Raw genomic sequence first — 24,544 nt, 5'->3', positions numbered from 1 at the left:
GGGGTCGAGGCGGGGAGAAGTGGGGGGAAGGACGGGCAGAGCGAGGCGGGAGCAGTTGTTAAAAAGAAGAGCGATTTAATTTACACAGAAGTACTAAATGTACATAATTCTTTAAAAAAATCGTTATACACAATAAATACAGTACAAAATTATTTTATAGGACTGTTGCGGTGGCGGCGGTCGCGGGGCCGGGGGCGGCGCTGCTCTGTTCCCATTCTTGGAGCCTTTTTTTCCTCTTTTTTTTTTTTTTGGCCTTTTCCCCATTTTTGGGGGCTGAGCTCCGGGGGGGGGGGGGGGGGGGAGCGGATCTCCCTCCGGATTTGGGGGGATTTTGGGGGGGAACGCCGACGCAGAACGGCTTTTTGGGTGGAAAAAGGGCGATTTTGGGGATTCTCCACCGGCTCCATCAGGCAGAGCGAAAGGACAAACGACGCGCGATCGATCCCAATCCACACTTCCTTCTGGCTTGGAAAATAATAATTAAGACACTAAACGAAAACCAAACGATTTAATATACATTTTTTTTTTTTTTTTTATATATATATACGTATATATAAAAAAGAAAACGCCGAATATTGCGCCGGGAAGCGCCGTCCCTTTTTTATTGCTGCCGCCCCGGGAAGCGCCGGTGGGAGCGGAGCCAAACGGAGCTGCGAGGAGATCCGTGCCGTGCCCGCAGCCCGGGCCTCATTTTGGGGCGTTTTGGACAAAAATGAGGCGAGTCGGGCGCGGGATCCCGAGAGCCAACGAGGCGGGTGAGGGCTGACCCCCAGCCGTGGGATTTGGGGGAGATTTCTTCCTTTTTGGCGATGAAATCTTCCTCCGGTGGGAGTCGGGGCGCTTTAAGGCCGCTTTTGGGTGCGAAATGAGGAGAAACGGGGGCGAGGGTTCGGCGTTTCCGAGCGGTCGGGCGGAGATGGGGCCGATCGGTGGTGAAACGGGGCTGGGGAAAAAGGCAAAACGGGGCAGAAAAAGGCAAACGGAGGTTTGGGGTACGGAGCAGCGCTGCGGTGGTCGGGGGATTTCAGGCACCGAGGAGCTGAGAGCGACCAGCGGCGGATCCAGGGCCCGGCACATAGAGTTTCCTCATGGAAAAAGTGAAAAAGAAGGGAAAAGAAAAAAAAAAAAAAAAAGCAAATAGAAAAAGAAACGAAGCAAAGGGGAAAGGAAAAAAAAAAAAAACCAAAAAACCGACGGGCGGCGCCGGCAGTCGGCGCTGCTCCAGCGGAGGTGCAGAGCCACGGGGTCATCGATTTGGGTGAAATTCCCCCAAAAAAAGGCCCGTGCCAACCTCCAGGTGCGAATCCCTGAGCTCCGCGTCCGGCGCCGTCCTCTGCTGGGCTGTGGGGACGGAGGTGGGTCCATTCAGCATCCCGGCACTCTCGGTACCACCCTCGGTTTGGAGACGGTTCCGATCGCCACATTCGGTGTCGGCACCGCCCCAAAAATTCGGGGTTTGGGGCGCAGGGCCCCAAGGCTGCGGCTCCGGGGGCTCCCATGACCCCGTCCTGGCGAGGAGCACTGAGGAGTGCGCCGGGTTCCTCCCATTCCCTCCATTCCTCCATTGGGGTGAGCCCCAAATTCTGCCTTTTCCAGGTGGAAATTCCCGGGCGGGGAGAAGCCGCCGTGCTGCCCCGCTTCAGCGCTCTCCAAAAACCAGCGTTTCCCAAATTCAGCGTTCCTCGAATTCATCATTCTCCCAGTTCAGCAATCCTTGAGTTCAGCATCTCTTGAGTTGGGCGCACCCCACATTCAGCACTCCCCATCTCAACACTCTCCAACGTCAGCCTTCCCTCCATCCGGCCTTCTCCAAATCCGACGCTCTCCAAATTCGGCGTTCCCCAAACTGAACTTTCTCCACCCAAAACTCGGCCTCCTTCGCGCCCGGCCTTTCCCAGCTCGGCGGTCGCTGCCGCGCGGATCCGTTGCAGCGGTGCAGCACACGGACACACGGACACACGGACACATCCCTGCCCCACGGAACGCATCCGCGCCACGGGCGGGGGCTCACCCACACCGGGGTGGGCAGCGGTGGCTCTGGAGGTCGCCGCCTTCGCGTGGAGCGGGGAAGAGCAGTAAGGCAAGGAGGGAAGGAGCCGACCCTCCCCAGGGAAACCAATCCTCCTCCGGGCATCGGAAAACGCTTCGTTTGGAGGAGCACGCAGTGCCTCCCCCGAAACCCTCCCGGGTTCTGTCTGCCGTAAACTCCGTTAGTGTTGGGGTCTCGCCGCGCTCCGCCCGATGAGGGGGGTCCGCCGGCCCGCGGGGGTGGGAAATAACTTAAAGAAGGAAGAAGAAGAGACGTCACCTCCGCGGCCACGGCGGCAGAGTCCTCTTTGGCCTCCCACGGCTCTGACTCCGACCTGCTCCGCGCTGAGGACGGCCGGGGCGGGGGAAGAGAACAGAGACCGATCAGATATTCGTCATCAGCCATTTGTTACAGGTTCTAATTACACAGCCGACAACGCCCGCAGGCCCCGCCGCTCCGTGCGCTCCTCGCGGTGAGCGCGGCGCAGAACCCCCCCAACGACCGCGGGGCCGAGCGCTGCGGGACCCCCCCCCCTCGCCTTTCCCCACTCCTCGGCTCGCCGTTCGGCTCCGTCAGGGTCGCTGTTATCTGTTCAACGTCCTCGCTCCAAGGCCGCCGTTGTGATTGGGGGCAAGGTAGGCGTCCGTGCGGTGGACGGGCGACGAGAAGGGGGAGGAGGAGGAGTTGTAGGAGGAAGAGGGGGTGCGGACGTTCTGGCCGCCAGTCTGAGGTTGCTGCAGGTTGAGGATGCTGTCGATGGCGCTCTGCAGGTGCTCGTTGAGCGAGTCGTCCTGCGGGCTGTCGCTGGAGAAGCTGGCGTTGTCCACCTCGAAGGACTCGGACTTCCTGCGCTTGGCGGGCGGCAGCGGCACCTCCCAGGTGAGCTCGGCGCCGGGGCCATGGTCGGGGGGCTCCGTTTTGATCATCCCGTGGTAGAACTCCTCCTCCACTTCCGCGAGTTCCTTCATAAGGCCACTGGTAGAGTCGTCGCTCTTCTGCGGGACGGGGCTGCCGTGCAGCACCAGCGAGCGCGCGTCGCCGCGGCCGAAGAAGAGCAGCTTGGAGCTCTCCTCCGCACGGCTCCTGTCGCCCGCGCCGCCCTCGTGGCTCTTGTGGGCGGCAGTGAGGCCGCGGGACCCGTCCTCCTGTCGGAGCAGCACTTTGTCGGCCTTGGCAGCGCCGCCGCCTTTCTCGCTCGGCTTCTCGGCCACGAAGGCGTCCACGTTCTCCCGGTACGTTTTGCGGAGGGGGAGGCGGCAGAAGGTGACCGGCTTCTTCTCCGCCGGCGCGGCGCCGCCGTGCTCCACCGTGCCGTTCATCTGCCCGGCGCCCGCGGCGGCCGAGTGCTGCTCGGCGGCTTTGATCACCCTGCAGACCGGCGGCGGCTGGTGGACGGGGTCCAGCGCGGTGTTGTGGACCACTTTGCTGAGCCCGGCCTCCTGCTTGATCTTCAGCTTGAGGCCGATGCGGCTGCGTGCCTCGTACGTTTTGATGGGCGGTTTGCTGCGCGACGGCAGCGCGTCGTCGTCGCCGTCCAGGCTCGGGGAGGCCTTGGCCCACGTCACCGACGGGGATCCGCCGCTGTGTTTGATCACCAGCTTGGTGGGGTTGATGGCCGTGGCCGTTTGCACCGCCGGAGCCTTCGAGCTGTCGGCCGCGGGCGTGAGGCCGGAGGAGGAGGAGGAGGAGGAGGAGGAGGAGGGCTGCAGTGCGGCGGAGGAGAGGCTCTGGGAGCGGGACGACGAGGAGACGTACTCATCTGGAAGGGAAACGAGGCGTGGGGGTCAGCCTGAGTCCTCCGGGATCAACAGGAGTCCTCCGGAGCACCCGACAAGACAGCTACGGGCTCAGGGAGCACCCTAGGGTCTCCCCGAGTTCAGCGAGGGGTCCCTCCTGGGCACCCTGAGGCCTAAGCTACAGCTCCGCAAGACTACAGGAGTCCCCGCTGTCCTGGAGAGCACCCTGGGAAGCCTCGAGGAGACCCTGCGGCACAAAACCCCCAAGCTCTGGAAACACACTGCGGTGCCCCTCGCGACACTGGGAGTCCTGGGAAGCCTCCAGGGCACCCCAGAGGACAACCAGCAGCTCGGGGGTCACTCTAGAGCGCCCTGCGGGACACTCGTGGGTCTTGGGAGGCCTCTGGGGTGCACTGGGAAACCTCTGGGGCAAACTGAGGAGCTCAGGGGGCGTCCCGGAGTTCCCTTGGAGGTCCTTGGGTCTCACAGGACGCGTTGGGAAGCCTCCAGGGCATTCCAGAGCACAACCAGAAGCTCGGGGAGCATTCCGGAGTGCCCTACGGGACATCAGGGGATCCTGGGAGCTCTCCAGGGCACCCCACAGCACACTGGGTTGCTCAGGGAGTCCCACGGGAAGAACCAGTGGCAGAGCTGTGGTGGGAGCCCTCACGCCTGCAGCACTCGGGGGTCTCGCAGCACCTCTTGTAAAGTGACTCCAGGCTCTGCCTGCTGGCGCTGGGGTTACTTTCTGCCTCCCGGCCAGCTGCTATTTCTCAGTCCCTCCTCTCCTCCCTCTGGGAACGCTCCTTCCTTCCACTTCTGATGAAGTTTATCCCTTAACGAGCTTCGCCCTGGGGATAGGCAGCGACTGAACGCAAACCTAAATAAAGAATCTCCAGGGCAGCCAGGAACAACAAGTGATTTGTCAGGGGCCCGAACGCTGCACTTTGTTTAAAGCTTCAGGCTGCAGCCCCACCTCGGGGAGGGACAGACTGACAGCTACAGCCCCGCGAAGGGGAAGGGACGGACTGACGGACAGAGCTGGGAACTGCCCTGCCCTGAGCACCGTGGGGCCTCTGAAGAGGACAGCAGGAAGGCGGGCAGTTACAAAGGCACAGAGGCAAAGGAGAGCGCTTCCCACCTGGCTTCTCCTTCGCCAGCTGCTTGTCGAGCGCCAGCATGGTCTTCTCCTCCTGGATGAACATGCGGTCGATCATCACCATCTCTGCAGAAGGGCTGACTCTCTGTAGGGCAGGAAGACGAGGAGGAAGAGGGGAGGGCAGGGAGGAAGGAGGGCTCGTTAGAGGACCGGCCTGGGGCAGCAAAGCGCCGTCTTTACGCAGGCTGCGAGGTCGGCATCACCCTCCCTGACTTCTCCCCATCCCACTCAAAGAGAGCAGAGCTCGGAGCGCAGCCGCCTTCCGCTGAGCTCACGGGGCGATAAGCATCAGTTACGTGCGAAGCCCGAGCTGCAGGCGCAGGAAAGCTCTTCCTGCCTTTGTCGGCACGGAGCGCCTCAGCTCCCTGTGGCCCCACAGACCCCGAAGACCCCGCAAGGTGGGGGTCCACGTGCCGCAGCCCACGGTGCGTGCGGAGGACGCCGAGCACCAGCCTTACCCGGGACTCCTCGAGGAGCAGCAGGCGGTATTTGTTCAGCATCGCTTGCGTGCGCTTCAGCAGCTGCGTGGACACCACTTCAAACTCCTCATCCACTGCGAGGGGAGCAGAAGGAGAGGGGGGAGAGTCTGGGGGGGGGGTCCTGAGGCACGGAGCTTCGCACACAGGGGGCCGGGGGGGAGCTCTGTGGGGCAGGGACTTTGGGAAACCCGGCGTGACGAAAGGATTCCCGGTAATTCCTAATTGCTGTGAGACCCCCGGGGGTCGTTAAGCGCCCACACCGACAGCTCAGGGCTGTGTTGCAGTGGTTTCTCACAGCACTGCGCTGAAACGTCTTTAACGGAGTGCTGGAAAACTTCAGGTCAGAATCCCTGGCAAACCCCGAGTGCCGCCCTGGGAATTTGTGTTTTTCTGGAGCAAAGGCACACAGAGTTTCTCCTTTTTTAGTACTAAAAAAAAAAAACACGCTGTCTTTTTTTTTTGTTTTTTTTTTTTTTGTTTTTCTCTCCCCTTTTTCCTTTTTTAAAATAAAGCTGTGCCTGCTCTGCTGGCAACGCTACGACATCACGGCGAGGCAGAGCCTCCAGCCCTCACCCTTCCTGTAGTCCTGGGCGGAGGGCAGCATCCCCTGGTAGACGTGGTAGGGCAGCAGCCTCTGTAAGGCGTCCTCGAAGGAGTGGAAGGAGGTCTTGTAATCGGGATGCAGCACTGCCCCCTGATGTTTGTGCAGCTGCTCCAAGAAGCTGCAAGAGAGGAAGAGCACAGAGCTGCTGCGGAGCTCAGCAGGCGCTGCACGGGTGGGATCCCCGCTTCCCCCCCCGATACGGGACAAGGCTGGGAGCTGCTCTCAGGATGAGAAAGAAGCCAGGGAAGGATTCTGAAGGGAGGAGCAGCCCGACACTGCCGGGCGGTGCAGGGTGGCATCGCACCTCCCAGGGAGAGGCAGCGACGTGAGGACCCTCAGCTGAGCGCTCCCCGGGCGCAGCTTCACCCAAACCCCCCACGCTGCCCCACTGCACGCGGACGTCCTGCTGTGCTGCAATGCTTCGGGCCCCCCCGCAGCCCCCGCAGCCCCCGCAGCCCCCGCACTCACCAGGCCTCTTTGCTGGGCTGTAGTGTGGGAGTTTTCTTCAGGCTCCCCAGCTTGCTGTCATACTTGGGGGAAAGAGAGAAGAGAGGTGAGAGCAGGGGTGAGAGCAGCCGTGCGGGCGAACACGTCTGTGCTAAGGGGAGCTCTGCCTCTTCGAGGGGGTTAGGAACAGAACTGTTGGAAGGGCTCTAAACAGACAAGGAACGGGTTTAATTGCTTCAGAACTGGGGAGGCGAGCAAAAGGAGAAAGCAGAGACTGTCAGGGAGGAGAAACGCTTCCGCTCATCCGGAGCGGTTTGGGGTGGAATTCGTTTCCACGCGAGCTCACCAGCTGCTGGCTCTGCACCGAGGGCACGAGCTGCGAGAGTCCCTTCCCCACCACCTGGATCTGCAGCGGCCCCTTCCCCAGGTTCAGGCCCGAGACGGAGCTGATCACCCCCGGTTTGGTCTGCGGGAGGCACAGAGAGCGTCGGCGTTTGGAATCCCAGCAAGAACTCAAGAAGCGCTCGTTAAGTAATTCATTATCTCACAGAGAAAGGAGCAAAGCTCCCCTCCCCGGGACTTCCGTCAATATCACAGGGAATGGTTTTAGTCGCGAAAAACGCGTGTGGGGGGGAAAAGCCGTTCCAGGGAATTCATTCCTCCTTTTCTGAGGGCAGCTGCTGCCACCAAGGGCTTTCGCTACCCTCCGAGTTCCCGTTGGGATGGGAAGCTGTGACCCCTGCTCTCACCTGCACCGGCTGCGGCATCGCCAGGGATGCTCCCGGCTTCCCCGTGGCCGTGGGCCCCTTCCCGGCAGCGATGGGCACAGCGGCACTGGAGAAGGGTTTGCTGTCGGAGGGAGGTGGGGCGGTGCCACCTGCGGACACAGAGCAGTGGGTCAGGGCCCAGCTCAGTCCTGATGGACTGAGGTTCACCCAAGGGTGCTCAGTTGGCACTGGTTGAAGCACTGAATTCTGTGGTGCCTCAGCAAACGTGGTCGCTGCTCTTTGTTTTTAAAGCAAGTTGCAATGCACTGCCCTTATTGTGCCCAGCATTGACGAGCTTCGTTATCTGACCACGGGGAGACTCCAAAGTGCAGCCTGTGCTTCTATCTCAACTCAATTCAACCCAACCCAACTCAACCCAACCCATCCCCAACCCAACTCAACCCAACTCAACTCAACCGAACTCATCCCCACTCATCCCAACCCATCCCCAACCAACCCAACCCAACTCATCCTAACCCAACTCATCCCAGCCCATCCCCAACCAACTCAACCCAACTCATCCCCACTCATCCCAACCCATCCCCAACCCAACCCAACTCATCCTAACCCAACTCAACCCAACCCATCCCCAATCAACGCAACCCAACCCAACCCATCCCCACTCAACCCAACCCATCCCCAATCAACGCAACCCATCCCCAAACAACGCAACCCAACCCAGCCCATCCTCACTCAACCCAACCCATCCCCAAAGAACGCAACCCAACCCAACTCAACCCAACCCAACTCAACCCAACCCAACTCAACCCAACCCAACTCATCCCAACCCATCTCAACCCAGTTCAACCCAACCAACTCATCCCCACTCAACTCAACCAACCCAACCCCACTCAACCCCCCTCAACCCAACCCAGCCACCTCAATTCGTCCCCAACCAACTCAACCCAATCAACTCATCCCCACTCAACTCAACCAACCCAACCCCACTCAACCGCCCTCAACCCAACCCAGCCACCTCAATCCGTCCCCAACCAACTCAACCCAACCAACTCATCCCCACTCAACCCAACCCAACTCACCCCCACCCCAACCAACACATCGCCACTCAACTCACCTGACCCAACTCAACCCAACCAACTCATCCCCACTCAACCCAACCCACCCCCAACCAATCCATTTCAACCCAGTTCAACCCAACCAACTCATCTCCACTCAACCCAACCCAACTCACCCCCACTCCAACCAACACATCGCCACTCAACTCACCTGACCCAACTCAACCCAACCAACTCCTCCCCGCTCATCCCAACCCACCCCAACCAATCCATTTCAACCCAGTTCAACCCAACCAACTCATCCCCACTCAACCCAACCCAACTCACCCCACCCCAACCAGCACATCGCCACTCAACTCACCTGACCCAACTCAACCCAACCAACTCATCCCCACTCAACCCAACTCACCCCCACCCCAACCAACACATCACCACTCAACTCACCTGACCCAACTCAACCCAACCAACTCATCCCCACTCAACCCAACCCACCCCCAACCAATCCATTTCAACCCAGTTCAACCCAACCAACTCATCCCCACTCAACCCAACCCAACTCACCCCCACCCCAACCAACGCATCGCCACTCAACTCACCTGACCCAACTCAACCCAATCCAACTCATCCCCACTCCAACTCGTGAACCCAATTCACGAGCCTACACGGAGCAGCTGACAGAAGCGTGCCTTACTCTGCTGTCCAGGCACGACAAATAAACCCACAACGGCCCGGAAGGCAAGAGCAGTGACACGTCTAAAAGCTCAGGTTCTAAAAACACGAGCGTGAGCGGTTCTATCACCCAGAGCCCCGTGTTGGTAGCAGCTGCAGAAAGTCGGCTCTGCGGCTGCTCAACAGCTCACTGAATTCAGCTTTTAGGAAACAAGGCGTGCAGAACCCCGATCAGAACCCCGATCAGAACCCCAGACTCCCTCCTGGCACACACCTGCACTGGAGGGCGGCCCGCTGTGGCTGTGCGCGGGGCTCGGCGTCGCCGTCACCGTCACCGGCTGCCCCTGGCTGCTGACCAGGACGGAGGAGGACTGGCTGCTGAACTGGTTCAGCGCTGGGGAGGCCTGGCTGGTGGGAGTCTGCTGCTTCGTCTGCAGGATGATCCCCTGCGGCACCTGCGTGGGACGAGAGGCAGAAGGTGAACACCGTGCCCCCAAACTGCTCCGCTCGACCGGCCTCAGCTCTGCTCCGCAGCGACGCCGAGGGGAGGAACGCAGCCCTCCCTCCCTGCTCTGTGCCCAGAGCTCAGCGCTAAGACACAAAAGGAGTGGGGTTGGTGGGGTGGGTTGGTGGGGTTGGTTGGTGGGGTTGGTGCCTGCTGGCCACGCGCCCTCCAGACCCACCGCTGCAGAGCCCACGCGAGCCGGGCGCCTGGAGAGGATTCTCTTAATGAACCTGTGATTAAACACGCCAAGCTCCAGAGCTGTGCCTTCCACTCCATTTCTTCCCCCCCCCCCCCCCCCCCCCAGGTCTGGTGTTTCTCCATGCTGGATGTTCGGGCTCATTTTTCCCAGGCAGGTGCTAAGGAAGCCCCAGCACCACGGAGGCACGCAGCCCCACCGCTCCCCAAAGTGCCACCGAGTCCCACAAGGACTGGAACGGCGCGCCGTGGGGACAATTTAATCTGTCACCGCAACACCTCCTCTTAATTAAAAGCCGCTAATGCCTCGTTTCCCAGGCAGATCCTCTCCTGCGAGCGCTGAACACGACGGCGTGCACGAGGTTCTGCGCACCGGGGGAGGCAATCAGCAGCACAAACACAGCCCGGGGATCGGGAGCGTTGTGCCTCCACGCGCCCCGAGCCACCGCAGTGGGCACAGCCCCACGGAACCAGCGACCCCACGGAACCAGCGACCCCACGGAACCAGCGACCCCACGGAACCAGCGACCCCACGGAACCAGCGACCCCACGGAACCTGAGCCAGCTGCTCGGCTTTGGAGGCCACTGCAGGGAGGAAGCGGGCAGGTTTGGGTTTGGTTTGGGGTCGTGTCTGGCGTGGGTTTGGCTTCGAGTTGGGTTGGGTTTGGTTTGAGCTCAGGTTTGGGGTCGTTCCGGGTTCAGTTTTTGGAGTTTTTGGGGACGGTTTGGCTTCAGGTTTCTTTTAGGTTCAGATGGCTTTGGCTTCAGGTCCTGCTCTGGGTTTGGGTTCTGCGCGGGGCCCCACGGCTGCCCTACACCGAGCGGAACGACGACCCCGGCCCTGGATGGCACTCATTTACCTGCTGGAACCTGTCCAGAATTTGCTTCTGCTGAGGAGCGGGATTTGGGATTGCTGAGAGGGGTTGGAATTGGCCCGGGACCATCTGAAAGCTCCTCTGCTGCTCTGCGGTAAGGTGCAGGGCCGGGGCGGGGGGGCCCTGGGGGGGGAACTGCAGCTGGAAGTGGGGCGAGTGGGGGTCCGGGGAGGGCGCGGGGGGAGGACGGGAGGGCGGGCGCAGGGGGACGTGCGGGGAGGCGGAGAGCTGCCCGGGGACCCCGAAGACACCGGGAGCCTGCGGGGTGCAGGAGCGGGCGGGGGGCTCCGAGGGGGCGCGGGGTTGGGACGGGGGGCGCGAATGGGGCCGAGAGGGGGGGCGGGAGAGGGGCTGGGGCTGCGAGGGGGGGCGGGAGGGGTGCGGGGAGGGAGGGGGGGGGAGGTGGGCGGCCGGGAGCTGCGGGCTCTCCCCCAGGGGAGGATGAGGTAGCGAAGGGGACGGGGAGGCTCCAGGGAGCTGCTGCTGCCCTGCGGGTAACTGCAACAGAGAAGGAAAGAGGCAGAGGTTAGTCGGGGCGCCGGGCCTCCGTGCTGCCCGCCGGCGCCGGGACGTCCGTGGTAGCGAGGTGGAGGGCTTGGAGCACCCGGCACCTCATCCCGCTGAGTTACGGGGCGGAAAACGGCAGGAAGGGGCGAGGAAGGGGAGAGGGGGGACGCAGAGCGAGCAGCGATGGGGGGAGCGTTAGTGGGAGCTCGGGGGCAGCGAGAGGCAGGGGGGGGGGGGGGGTCCGGGACGGGGGGACGGGAGGAGCCCCTGGGCCCCGAGGTTTGGTTTGGATCCTCCGTCTCGGGTCCTCCTGCTCCTACCTGCGCACGGCTCCACCCCGCGAAGCTCCCCGCAAGGAAGAGCTCCGAGGTGAGCGGGGCAGAAGCCAACCGACGCCGGGGGACTTCCTGCAACCCCCCCCAGCCGGGTGTAGGGCTGCAGGTTCCTGCTGTAACGTTTGCTTTCCGTGCAGCCCCCGAGGTCGGCCGGGCCGCCTCAGCCGGTCCCCGCGGCCGTTCCTGGGGGAATTTCGCCAATTCCACCAAAGCAAACGCGGAGCCCCCGCGGCCGGGCGCCCCGGCAGCCGTCGGAAGGCGGCGGCCCCAGAGTCGGGTCCCCAAATCCCCGCTAACAGCTCCGACGGGCAGAACCTCGGCCGCGCCGGGAGGGGGGCTGCCAAGACCAAACCCAAACCCACCTGCAAACCAAACCCTACACCGACACCGGCATCGCTGCTCAGAGCGCGGAGTTCAAAGGAGAGCTCGGCAGCGTCCCAAAGCGGGGCAAACGGAACCCACCGGCTTCCAGCCGCAACCGCGGCGCTTTGGCAGCGATGGATCCGGACCCACGGCCGAGCGCCGCGGCATCGCCCAGAGCGGCCCAAACCCGGCACCGAAACGCGGCGGAACCACGGCACGCAGGGACGAACCAAGCGGGCCGCGGGCTGAGCCACGGCCCGAGCCACGGCCCGACCCCGCCAGGAGACGGGCGGCGCCGCACGGGGGCCGCGGTGCCGACACCCCCCGGCGGGGGGCCGGGCTCGGCGAGGAGCGCTGCGGGCGCGCGGGGCTCCGGGGCTCCTCGCCCCCCCCCCCCTCCCCCCCCCCACCCCGGTAGCAGCGGGGCGCCGCGGGCTGTACTCGCCTGCTGCAGGAACATCTGCATGGAGTCCTGGTTGATGACGGCCCCGGCGGCCGCCTGGCCCAGGATGATCTTCTCGGGGCTGGAGGCCAAGCCGGGGCTGGGCTGCGAGGCGGCGGGCAGCGGGGCGGGCGGCGGGGCGGGCGGCGGCGGCTGCACGCTGAGCTGCAGCGGGGCGGGCGCGGCGGGCGGCGCGGCGGGCGGCTGGATGGCCAGGATGGGAGCGGGCGGATCGGCGGCGGCGGCGGCGGCGGCGGGGAGGAGGCCGGCGGCCGGGGCGGGCTGCTGGGCGAGCAGGCCGGGGCTCTGGCTGCTGCCCGAGGGCTGCAGGCTGACGGCCGGGCCCAGGCCGTCGGGCGCGTTGAGCATGGCCACCTGGCCGGGCAGCGTCACCCCCTGGATCACCGTCTGGCCCGTCTGGCCGATGGCGGCGGCGGCGGCGGCGCCGGGCAGCGAGGCGGCCGCCGAGGGCTGGCTCTGCGTGCTGAGGCCGCCGGCCAGCGAGACCGGCATCTGGAAGAGCGCCGGCTGCCCCACCTGGCCGGGCTGCAGCTGGATGGGCGCCGACAGGATGTGCGCCGTGCCGTGCGCGTTCTGCGAGGTCAGCACCTGGCCCAGGTTGAGCGGCCCGGCGATGTTCTGGTTGGTGAGGATCTGCGCCGGCAGCGCCTGGTTGGCGATCAGCTGCCCGCCGGGGCCCTGGCTGGCGATGATGTGCGCCTGGCCGCCGCCGTGCGACGCCGCCAGGATCGGGCCGCCCACGTTGGCCGGCAGCGCCGAGAGCTGCTGCGGGATCTGCACGGCCGGGGCGCCCGCCAGCTGCCCGGGAAGCAGGAACTGGTTCTGGCCCTGCAGCATGGCCTGCGGCACGTGCTGCGCCGGGATGACGATGCTGCTGCCCTGGTTCAGCAGGTGCACGCTCATGGGCTTGCTGAGCGCCTGCTGCTGCGGCGGGGGCTGCTTGAAGACGTTGGCCGGGAGGCCCTGCGGGAAGCCCGACAGCACCACGTTCTGAGCCGGCTTGCCGGCCATGAAGGTGAGGTTCTGCTGCGCCTTCTGCTGCTGCAGGGCGGCCTCGTTCTGGATGGTGAGCGTGGCGTTGTTGGAGCCGAAGGGCTTGGGGGTGATCTGGTAGAGCTTCTGCTGCAGGACGCCGGCGGGTTTGGGCTGGATGGGGGTGGGCGTGCGGTGGATGATGACGTTCTGCGCCTGCACCAGGGGGCTGCTGAGGTTGGAGGTGACGGTGAGCGGCTGCGAGCCCTGCGTCCCCGACACGCCGCCGAACACCGGGCTGCCGTTCAGGGTGGTGGTGGCCACGGCCGGGAGGTTCTTCTGGATGACCAAGCCGGCGCCCTGCGGGGAGACGCCGGCCGACGTCAGGGTGACCTGCTGCTGCTCCGGGGCCGTCTGCGTGATGTAGCTGCCCACGGGCACCGTGGCCACCTGGGAGGGCTGCACCTGCTTGGCGATGATCTGCTGCGCCGGCTGGTTGATGGCCATCACCTGCTGCCCCACCACCTGGATGGGGCCGATGCCCAGCGCGCCGCCGGGGCTGCCGTTGGGCAGGCCCTGCAGGTTGGAGATGGGCTGGATGGTGACGTTGCCCAGGCCCACCTGCTGCAGGAAGGGCTGCACGCTGATGGCTTTGTTCACCACCTCCGCCCCCACGGGCTGCTGCACCAAGGCCTGGTGGGTGAGCACGGCGGGCTGCTGCAAACCGATCAGGTCGGCGCCGCCGGAGAAGATCTGCGGGGCGCCGTCGGAGGCCGCCTGCACCACGGGCTGCAGCGTGGGCAGCTGGAAGGAGCCCAGGTCCAGCTCGGCCTCGGCCTCCAGAGTCTGCTCGGTGATGTTGGCCTCCTGCAGGCTCTGCTGCAGGATGTCGCAGGGCTGCTCCGAGCTGGGCAGGTTGGCCCCGCCGCCCGCCGGGGAGCCCAGGATGTCATCCTCCAGGAAGTCGAGGTCCACGCTGGCGCTGGGCTGGCTCTGCTCGGCCGTCAGGTGGTTGCCGGAGGATTCCTGGACGTGCAGCTGCGAGGGGTGGGGGGGGGAAGAGGAAGGCGCTGAGTTGCGGCTGCCGGGGCCGCCCTGCTCTGCCCTGCTCTGCCCTGCTCTGCTCTGCTCCGAGCCGAGCGGCGGCACCGGAGGGCAGGGAGGAACCCGGCGCCGAGCCGAAGGAGTGGAGGAGGAGGCGGGGGGGAAAGGGGTGGCGGAGCTCCCTGCTCCCCCCACGCAGAACCCCGCGTTCCTGGGGTGGGGGGGGGGAAAAGAGGATGTGAGCTCCGAGGGCGGCGGCGTCCCGGCCCCGGGCGGGGAGCAAAGGGGAGTTTTGTGCCCAGAAGTGGTTCTGGGGTTCATCCCGAGCTGGGGGCACCGCGGCGCCGCCCGCCCCGCAGAGCGCAGGGATGGAGAGCAGTGCTGGGTGCGGGGGGGGACCTGCGACCCTCCTGCGGCTGTCGGCGCACCTGGAAAGGGGGGGAAAGGGGCTGGGAAATGGGGGGGGGGAAGTAAAGGGGGGGGGAGGAAGCGTAAGAAAGAAATGAAGGAGGAAAAGGAAAAAAAAAAAGATAAAAAAAAGGACCAAAAAGTGGATTAAAAATGGACAAAAAAAAAAAAAATGGATGGGGGGAAAAAAAAGGACCAAAAAATGGATTAAAAATGGACAAAAAAAAATGGATGGGGGGAAGAAAAAAAAAAAAGGACCAAAAAATGGACAAAAAAAATGGATGGGGGGAAGAAAAAAAAAAAGGACCAAAAAATGGACAAAAAAAATGGATGGGGGGAAGTAAAAAAAAAAAGGACCAAAAAATGGATTAAAAAAAAAAAAAAAATGGATGGGGGAAGTAAAAAAAAAAAGGACCAAAAAATGGATTAAAAAAAAAAAAAATGGATGGGGGGAAGGAAAAAAAAAGGACCAAAAAAATGGATTAAAAATGGACCAAAAAAAAATGGATGGGGGGAAGAAAAAAAAAAAGGACCAAAAAATGGATTAAAAATGGGCAAAAAAAAATGGATGGGGGGGAAGAAAAAAAAAAAAAAAGGACCAAGAAATGGATTTAAAAAAAAAAAAAATAGATGGGGGAAGAAAAAAAAAGGATCAAAAAATGGCTTTTAAAAAAAAAAAAAAAAAGGATGAAAAAAGAACAAAAAAATAAACGAAAAAAAGGACCAAAAAAAAGAGGCTAAAAACCCAAACTGCAGGTTTCTGTTCCCCCAGGATGAAGCGGGCAATACGTACCCCAGCACCTTCAAAAAAGGCACTGGCTGCATCTCCTGTGCTGTCCAGGAGATCATCACTGTCAATCTGTAATTAAAGAGACTTCGTTTACTTCCCTTCATTGCCGTTTATTAAAAAAAAAAGATATTAAAAGAAAAAAAAACAACGGGGGGGGGGCTGGAGGTCCCCCGATTTTGTGGCAAAAAGGATTTAAAAAAAGAAAAAAAAGAGGAAAAAAAAAGGGGAAAAAAAAAAGCGCCCTGGAAACGGGCCGGGCGCTGAGCAGGGGCTGCCGGGCGGGATAACAATTAGCTGCGATTAATGAGCTGCAATTAGCGGGGGGCTCTCAGGGAGGTCTGGGGTGGAGAAACGGCTGCTCACCTTTTCGGATCCATGCAGGAAATCGTTGAGGGCCTGAGGGTCACTGCAAGGCAACAGCAGCGTCAGGGGGCAGCAACCAGCCGTCACTGAGCTGCCCCAGCCCGCGTGGGGGCGGCGGGGTCGGGGGGTTGGGGGGCTGGGGGGTCGGGGGGCTGTGGGGCTGTGGGGTTGGGGGGCTGTAGGGCTGTGGGGTTGGGGGGCTGGGGGGCTGTGGGGTTGGGGGGCTGCAGGGTTGGGGGGCTGTAGGGCTGTGGGGTTGGGGGCCCGCGGGGTTGGGGGGCTGTGGGATTGGGGGGCTGCGGGGCTGCGGGGTTGTGGGGCTGCGGGGCTGCCGGGTTGTGGGGATGCGGGGATGCGGGGTTGGGGGGCTGTAGGGTTGTAGGGCTGCGGGGCTGGGGGGCTGTGGGGTTGTGGGGCTGCGGAGCTGTGGGGCTGCGGGGTTGTGGGGCTGCCAGGTTGTGGGGCTATAGGGTTGTGGGGCCGCAGGGTTGTGGGGCTGTGGGGCTGCAGGGTTGGGGGGCTGTGGGGCTGCAGGGCTGCGGGGCTGCAGGGCTGTAGGGTTGTGGGGCTGCGGGGCTGCAGGGTTGTGGGGCTGGGGGGTTGGGGGGCTGCGGGGTTGGGGGGCTGGGGGGTTGGGGGCTGCAGGGTTGTGGGGCTGCGGGGCTGCGGGGTTGTGGGGCTGTAGGGCTGCCGGGTTGTGGGGCTGTGGGGCTGTGGGGCTGCAGGGTTGTGGGGCTGTGGGACTGTGGGGCTGCCGGGTTGTGGGGCTGCCGGGTCGTGGGGTTGTGGGGCTGCCAGGTTGTGGGGCCGCAGGGTTGTGGGGCTGCGGGGTTGTGGGGCTGCGGGGTTGTGGGGCTGCGGGGTTGTGGGGCTGCGGGGTTGTGGGGCTGCGGGGTTGTGGGGCTGCGGGGCTGCGGGGCTGTAGGGCTGCCGGGTTGTGGGGCTGTGGGGTTGTGGGGCTGCGGGGTTGTGGGGCTGTGGGGTTGTGGGGCTGTGGGACTGTGGGGCTGCCGGGTTGTGGGGCTGCCGGGTCGTGGAGTTGTGGGGCTGCCAGGTTGTGGGGCTGCCAGGTTGTGGGGCCGCAGGGTTGTGGGGCTGCGGGGTTGTGGGGCTGCCGGGTTGTGGGGCTGCCGGGTTGTGGGGCTGCCGGGTTGTGGGGCTGCAGGGTTGTGGGGCTGCGGGGCTGGGGGGCTGCGGGGCTGGGGGCTGCGGGGCTGCAGGGCTGCGGGGCTGCGGGGTTGTGGGGCTGCGGGGCTGCAGGGTTGTGGGGCTGCGGGGTTGCGGGGTTGTGGGGCTGTGGGGCTGTGGGCTGCGGGGCTGTAGGGCTGCAGGGTTGCGGGGTTGTGGGGCTGCGGGGTTGTGGGGCTGCGGGGCTGCAGGGTTGCGGGGTTACTCACCAGATGACATCTAGCAGGCACCGGCCGTCCTCATCGTCCATGTCAACTGCAAAGAGAGCAGACAGCGGTCAGCACTGCGGGCGCCGCAGGGAAAGCGGAGCTCCGGGAGCACCGAAATCGGGAGGAACGGCCCCAAAATCAGCGCCGGGGGCGGGGGGACACAGCTGGGGGAGCCGTGGGGACGGAGGGGGACAACAGAGCCCTTCAGGGGCGGGTGGGGGGCTGGCGGGGGTCGGATCCGCCGTGCGGACCGGAGGGGGGACACCGGGACACGTGGGGTGACACACAGACACACGGGGTGACAATAGGAGACGAGGTGACACACGGGGGGACGAGGTGACACGGGGTGACACTGCAGGGGATGCGGTGACAGAGTGACACAGCACAGGGACAGACGGGCAGACAGGGTGACAGACGGAGCGCTGCTGTGACACGGTGACCAATGGGTGACATGCGGGGTGACAGTGAAGGATGGGGTGTCACACGTGGGGTGACACGTGGGGTGACATACAGCCGGGGGCTGAGGTGACACAGGGGGTGACGTACAGAGGTGACACAGGGGGTGACACACAGGGTGACATAAAGCAGGAGGGGACACACGGGGTGACATACAGACAGAGGTGACATGTGGGGTGACACATGGGGTGACACACAGCCGGAGGTGACACACAGCCGGACACTGAGGTGACACATGGAGTTACAGGGTGACACGTGAGGTGACACACAGCCAGAGGTGACACATGGGGTGACACACAGGGTGACACACAGCAGGAGATGACACAGTTGGACACTGGGGTGACACTGAGGTGACACTGGGGTGACATGCAGTCAGAGGTGACACACGGGGTGACACGCAGCAGGAGGTGACACAGTTGGACACTGGGGTGACACGTGAGGTGACACATGGGGTGACACGCAGCAGGAGGTGACACAGTTGGACACTGAGGTGACACTGGGGTGACATGCAGTCAGAGGTGACACACGGGGTGACACACAGCTGGAGGTGACACAGTTGGACACTGGGGTGACACACAGTCAGAGGTGACACACGGGGTGACACGCAGCAGGAGGTGACACACGGGGTGACACGCAGCAGGAGGTGACACAGTTGGACACTGAGGTGACACTGGGGTGACATGCAGTCAGAGGTGACACACGGGGTGACACACAGCTGGAGGTGACACAGTTGGACACTGGGGTGACATGCAGTCAGAGGTGACACACGGGGTGGCACACAGCTGGAGGTGACACAGTTGGACACTGAGGTGACACTGGGGTGACATGCAGTCAGAGGTGACACACGGGGTGGCACACAGCTGGAGGTGACACACAGTTGGACATTGGGGTGACACATGGGGTGACACACGGGGTGACATAAAGCTGGAGGTGACACACAGTTGGACACTGAGGTGACATGCAGTCAGAGGTGACAAACAGGTTGACACGCAGCTGGAGGTGACACAGTTGGACACTGAGGTGACATATGGGGTGACACTGGGGTGACACACAGTCAGAGGTGACACACAGGGTGACACACAGCAGGAGATGACACAGTTGGACACTGGGGTGACACTGGGGTGACATGCAGTCAGAGGTGACACACGGGGTGACACACAGCTGGAGGTGACACAGTTGGACACTGGGGTGACATGCAGTCAGAGGTGACACACGGGGTGGCACACAGCTGGAGGTGACACACAGTTGGACATTGGGGTGACACATGGGGTGACATACATACAGTCAGAGGTGACACACGGGGTGACACACAGCTGGAGGTGACACACGGGGTGACACACAGCAGGAGGTGACACAGTTGGACACTGGGGTGACACTGGGGTGACATGCAGTCAGAGGTGACACACGGGGTGACACACAGCTGGAGGTGACACAGTTGGACACTGGGGTGACACTGGGGTGACACAGTCAGAGGTGACACATGGGTGACACACAGCTGGAGGTGACACAGTTGGACACTGAGGTGACACTGGGGTGACACACAGCTGGAGGTGACTCACAGGGTGACACATGGGGTGACACACAGCTGGAGGTGACACAATTGGACACTGAGGTGACACACGGGGTGACACACAGCTGGAGGTGACACAGTTGGACACTGGGGTGACACTGGGGTGACATGCAGTCAGAGGTGACACACAGGGTGACACGCTGTCAGAGGTGACACAGTTGGACACTGAGGTGACACTGGGGTGACACGCAGCTGGAGGTGACACAGTTGGACACTGGGGTGACACTGGGGTGACATGCAGTCAGAGGTGACACACGGGGTGACACACAGCTGGAGGTGACACAGTTGGACACTGAGGTGACACTGGGGTGACACGCAGTCAGAGGTGACACACGGGGTGACACACAGCTGGAGGTGACACAGTTGGACACTGGGGTGACACTGGGGTGACACGCAGTCAGAGGTGACACACGGGGTGACACACAGCTGGGCAGCCCGGTGTGGGGCAGAGTGCAGCACCGGCCCACGGACCAACAGCTCTGTGAGCAGCTCCGGACCCACAGCTCCACGTGCAGCTCCTGACCCCACAGTTCCATGAGCAGCTCCTGACCCACAGCTCCAGACCCACAGCTCCAGACCCACAGCTCCAGACCCACAGCTCCAGACCCAGTTTTGTGCACAGCTTCTGGACCCACAGCTCCGAACAGCACCCAGATCCAGTTTTGTGCACAGCTTCTGGACCCACAGCTCCGAACAGCACCCAGATCCAAGGACCCACAGTTTTGTGCACAGCTCCTGACCCACAGCTCTGAGTGCAGCTCCTGGACCCACAGCTCCACAAGAAGCTCCAGACCCACAGCTCTGAGTGCAGCTCCTGGACCCACAGCTCCACAAGAAGCTCCAGACCCACAGCTCTGAGTGCAGCTCCTGGACCCACAGCTCCACAACAAGCTCCAGATCCACAGCTCCACAAGAAGCTCCAGACCCACAGCTCTGAGTGCAGCTCCAGACCCACAGCTCCAGACCCACAGATATGTGTGCAGCTCCAGACCCACAGCTCCACAAGAAGCTCCAGACCCACAGCTCCAAACCCACAGATCTGTGTGCAGCTCTTGGACCCAGAGACCCACAGCTCTGAACAGCACTCAGATCCAAGGACCCACAGCTCCACGTGCAGCTCCAGACCCACAGCTCTACAAGAAGCTCCAGACCCACAGCTCTGAGTGCAGCTCCAGACCCACAGCTCTGAGTGCAGCTCCTGGACCCACAGCTCTGAGTGCAGCTCCTGGACCCACAGCTCTGAGTGCAGCTCCTGACCCACAGCTCTGAGTGCAGCTCCAGACCCACAGCTCTGAGTGCAGCTCCTGAACCCCCAGCCCCACAGCTCTGAACAGCACCCAGACCCAAGGACCCCCAGCTCAGTGTGCAGCTCCTGGACCCACAGCTCCAGACCCACAGTTCTGTGCACAGCTTCTTGGACCCCCAGCTCCGCAACCCCACATCTGTGTGCGCAGCTCCTGGCCCCCCAGCCCCACATCCCGTCCTGGGACGGCCCTGAAGATGCTCCAACAACTCCATCCTCACCAACCACTGCCACCAGAGCTCACCGCCCCCATTTCCAGCCGCCGCAGCCCCACACGTCCACTTGTGGGCCCCACAATCACAGCCGAGTGGGTTTGGAGCTCCCTGAGCGCAAGGGGGCCCAGCCCCACAGCTGCACCCCCAGCCCCACGGCTGCACCCCCAGCCCCACGGCTGCACCCCCAGCCCCACGGATGCACCCCCAGCCCCACGGATGCACCCCCAGCCCCACGGCTGCACTCCCAGCCCCACGGCTGCACCCCCAGCCCCACGGCTGCACCCCCAGCCCCACGGCTGCACCCCCAGCCCCACGGCTGCACTCCCAGCCCCACGGCTGCACCCCCAGCCCCACGGCTGCACTCTCAGCCCCACGGCTGCACCCCCAGCCCCACGGCTGCACCCCCAGCCCCACGGCTCCTCCCCTCACCTTTTGGTCCCACGCCACCACAGGGGCCCAGGGGTGGGGGGGATGTGGGGCTGAGCCCACCCGGGGGTCCCAAGATGGGCAGAGAGCACAGGAGGCCCCATAGGGCAGCACAGCGCCGGGACCACCAAACTGGGCCTGGGTCCACAGCACCAGGAGCTGCGTTCAGAACCAGCACTGGGCTCACGACACCAGGACCCCTCGCTCCCAACCAGAACCAGGGCACTGGGACCGCAGTTCCGGGACCCTTCAGAACCAGGGTGGGGGCTCCAGGACCCCCCACTTGGAACCAGGACCAGGGCACCGGGACCGCAGCTCTGGGACCCCTCGGAACCGAGACAGCGGCACCGGGCCTCCCTCACTGAGAACCGGGACTCCAGGCCTCCCTCGCCCACAACCAGGACCTGGGCACCGGGATCACAGATCTGGGTCCCCTCGGAACCAGGAGCAGAACCGGGTCCCAGGCTCCTTCACTCAGAACCAGGACTGGGACAACAGCTCTGGGACCCCTGAGAACCAGGACCGGGGCTCCAGGCTCCTCCGCTCACAACCGGGACCAGGAGCGCGGCCCAAAGATCCCTCACTCGGAACCAGGACCGGGGCACTGGGACCACTACACTGGGATCCTCAGAACCGGGACCGGGGCTCCAGAACCCCTCACTCACAACCAGGACCCTAAGATCCCTTATCATCAGGCCCTGGGTACCGGGACCACGGCTCCAGAACCCCTCACTCAGAACCGGGACCGGGGCTCCAGGACCCCTCACTCAGAACCGGGACCGGGGCTCCAGGACCCCTCACTCAGAACCGGGACCGGGGCTCCAGGACCCCTCACTCAGAACCGGGACCGCAGTATCAGGGCTCTGTCACTCAGAATCGGGGCTTCAGGACTCCCTGCTCACAACCAGGACCTGGGCCCTGGCACCAGAACCCCGGGATTCCTCAGAACCAGGACCGGGGCACCGGGACCACAGCTCTACGGTCCCTCAGAACCAGGACCGGGCCTCCAGCACCCCTCATTTGGAACCGGGACCGCAGCACCAGGCCTTCGTCCCTCACAACCAGGACCAGGAGCAGGGCCCAAAGACCCCTCGCTCAGAACCAGGACCTGGGCACCGGGTTCACGGCTCTGGGACCCCTCAGAACCAGGACTCCCTCACTCAGAACCGGGACTCCAGGACCTGGGCACTGGGACCACTACACTGGGATCCCTCAGAATCAGGACCTGGGCACTGGGATCACGGCTCTGGGACCCCTCGGAACCAGAACCAGGACCGCAGCACCAGGCCTCCCTCGCTCACAACCGGGACCAGGAGCACGGCCCAAAGATCCCTCACTCGGAACCAGGGCCTGGGCACTGGGACCACTACACTGGATCCTCAGAACCGGGACCGGGGCTCCAGAACCCCTCGCTCGGAACCAGCACCGGGGCTCCAGGACCCCTCGCTCAGAACCAGGACCTGGGCACCGGGTTCACGGCTCTGGGACCCCTCAGAACCAGGACTCCTCACTCAGAACCGGGACTCCAGGACCCCTTATAACCAGGACCTGGGCTCTGGGACCACTACACTGGGATCCTCAGAACCGGGACCGGGGCACCAGGTTCACAGCTCTGGGACCCTTCAGAACCCGGACTCCAGGACTCCTCGCTCAGAACCGGGACTCCAGGACCTGGGCACTGGGACCACAACACTGGGATCCTTCAGAACCAGGACCTGGGCACCGGGATCACGGCTCTGGACCCTTCAATCAGAACCAGGACTGCAGCACCAGGCCTCCCTCGCTCAGAACCGGGGCTCCAGGACCCGGGCTCTGGGACCACTACACTGGGATCCCTCAGAACCAGGACCAGGGCACCGGGATCACAGCTCTGGGACCCCTCGGAACCAGGAGCAGAACCGGGTCCCAGGCTCCTTCACTCAGAACCAGGACTGGGACAACAGCTCTGGGACCCCTGAGAACCAGGATTGGGCTCCAGGCTCCTCCGCTCAGAACCAGGACCGCAGCACCAGGCCTCCCTCGCTCACAACCGGGACCAGGAGCGCGGCCCAAAGATCCCTCACTCAGAACCAGGACCGGGGCACTGGGACCACTACACTGGGATCCTCAGAACCGGGACCGGGCTCCAGGACCCCTCACTCAGAACCAGGACCGGGGCTCCAGGACCCCTCACTCAGAACCAGGACCAGGGCTCCAGGACCCCTCGCTCAGAACCAGGACCTGGGCACCGGGTTCACTGCTCTGGGACCCTTCAGAACCCGGACTCCAGGACTCCTCACTCAGAACCGGGACTCCAGGACCCCTTATAACCAGGACCCGGGCTCTGGGACCACTACACTGAGATCCTTCAGAACCAGGACCCGGGCACTGGGACCACTACACTGGGATCCTTCAGAACCAGGACACGGGCACCGGGATCACGGCTCTGGACCCTTCAATCAGAACCAGGACTGCAGCACCAGGCCTCCCTCGCTCAGAACCGGGGCTCCAGGACCCCTCGCTCAGACCCCGGACCGGGGCTCCAGGCTCCCTTATAACCAGGACCGCTACACGGGGACCCCTCAGAACCGGGACCAGGACCGGGGCTGCGGCCTCCCCGGCCCGGCAGCACCTCCGTGCCCGCAGTTCCACCACCGAGGCGTCGCTCCCCGCGTCCCCTCATCGCTTCCGAGCTCCCCAATGAAATAGCGGAGAACGTGAGGACAACCAAGTGCGTTTATTGGGCGAAGGGCCGCGATGCGCCGCGCCGGGCAGCCCGGCAGCCCCAAACACCCACACGGGGCCGGGGCTTCGCACACGGGGCACGACGGCCCGGCGCCGCCGCCGCTCCCCGCCAACGGAGGCCGAAGGAGAACCGCGGGCCGGCCGTGCGAGGCGGCGGCTCCGGGCGCTCCGCGGGGCGCGGCGGCGGCGCGGAGCCCGGGGGAGGCGGCGGGTCCGGGCCGGGAGGGGGGGCGCAGGGCGAGGGGGGGCTGCGGGTCGCCCCCGTTGTGGCGGCCCGGGGCCGGGCGAGGCGGCGCTTCCCTCCCTCCTTCCCTCCCTCCCTCCGTCCCTTCCTTCCTTCCTTCCCCTCCCGCGTCGTGCGGCGGCGTCGGGGCCGGGCCGGGAGGGGTGGGGGAGCGGCGGGGGGGCCCGGCGGCGGCGGCGTCGGGGGGGCGGCGGCATTTGGCGAGAAATCGGTTACATTGTGCCCAACTCACCGTGAGGTTTGAGCGGCGGCCGGCGCGGGGTCTCCCACACATCCCCGCACGGGCTCCGGAGGCAGGACCCCAGCAGGCACCGACACGTAGCGGTTCAACGCGCTGCCTGACGGCCGCGCCGCCGCCGGGCCGGGCCGGGGGGAGCGGAGGGCGGCGGGGAGGACGGGGGGACGGAAAGGGAGAAGGGGAAAAAATTAAACATCGCGGCGTTCGCGGAGGAAAAATAAAATAAAACCCCGGCCCCCGGTTCG

General features: G+C 63.8%; 1 protein-coding gene across 2 annotated transcripts; it reads right to left on the bottom strand.

Moving 5' to 3' along the window:
• Positions 1-52: 52 nt before the first annotated feature.
• On the bottom strand, positions 53-24,544 carry BICRA (BRD4 interacting chromatin remodeling complex associated protein). Of its 2 annotated transcripts, XM_085215309.1 has the most exons (13): positions 24,294-24,544; positions 17,124-17,169; positions 15,727-15,769; positions 15,367-15,432; positions 12,132-14,159; positions 9,181-9,361; positions 7,204-7,331; positions 6,801-6,920; positions 6,476-6,537; positions 5,977-6,125; positions 5,383-5,477; positions 4,907-5,009; positions 53-3,788 (listed from the first exon to the last, which is right to left on the bottom strand). In XM_085215309.1, exons 2-13 carry the CDS (start codon positions 17,162-17,164, stop codon positions 2,614-2,616), a joined length of 4,191 nt encoding a protein of 1,396 aa, XP_085071435.1. In that variant the 5' UTR covers positions 17,165-17,169; positions 24,294-24,544; the 3' UTR covers positions 53-2,613. The 2 variants fall into 2 exon arrangements, with proteins under 2 accessions (XP_085071435.1, XP_085071436.1); XM_085215310.1 differs by lacking the exon at positions 15,367-15,432 and having other exon boundaries at positions 24,294-24,540.

The sequence above is a fragment of the Meleagris gallopavo genome, unplaced genomic scaffold (assembly GCF_905368555.1).
Source record: "Meleagris gallopavo unplaced genomic scaffold, MGAL_WU_HG_1.1 scaffold_15, whole genome shotgun sequence".
In the NCBI taxonomy this organism is placed as follows: Eukaryota; Metazoa; Chordata; class Aves; order Galliformes; family Phasianidae; genus Meleagris; species Meleagris gallopavo.
The sequence above is the reverse complement of the archived record's forward strand: the minus strand, read 5'-3'. Positions and strand labels throughout refer to the sequence as shown.

Bases quoted from the DNA above. Each gene is read 5' to 3' on its own strand.
- BICRA (XM_085215309.1), bottom strand. From the start codon at position 17,164: ATGGACGATGAGGACGGCCGGTGCCTGCTAGATGTCATCTG. The intron at 14,160-15,366 runs GTACGTATTGCC...CACCCCTCGCAG, and splicing joins CCTTTTTTGAAGGTGCTGGG to CTGCACGTCCAGGAATCCTC. The intron at 5,478-5,976 runs GTGAGGGCTGGA...CTCCCCTCGCAG, and splicing joins CGCCCAGGACTACAGGAAGG to TGGATGAGGAGTTTGAAGTG.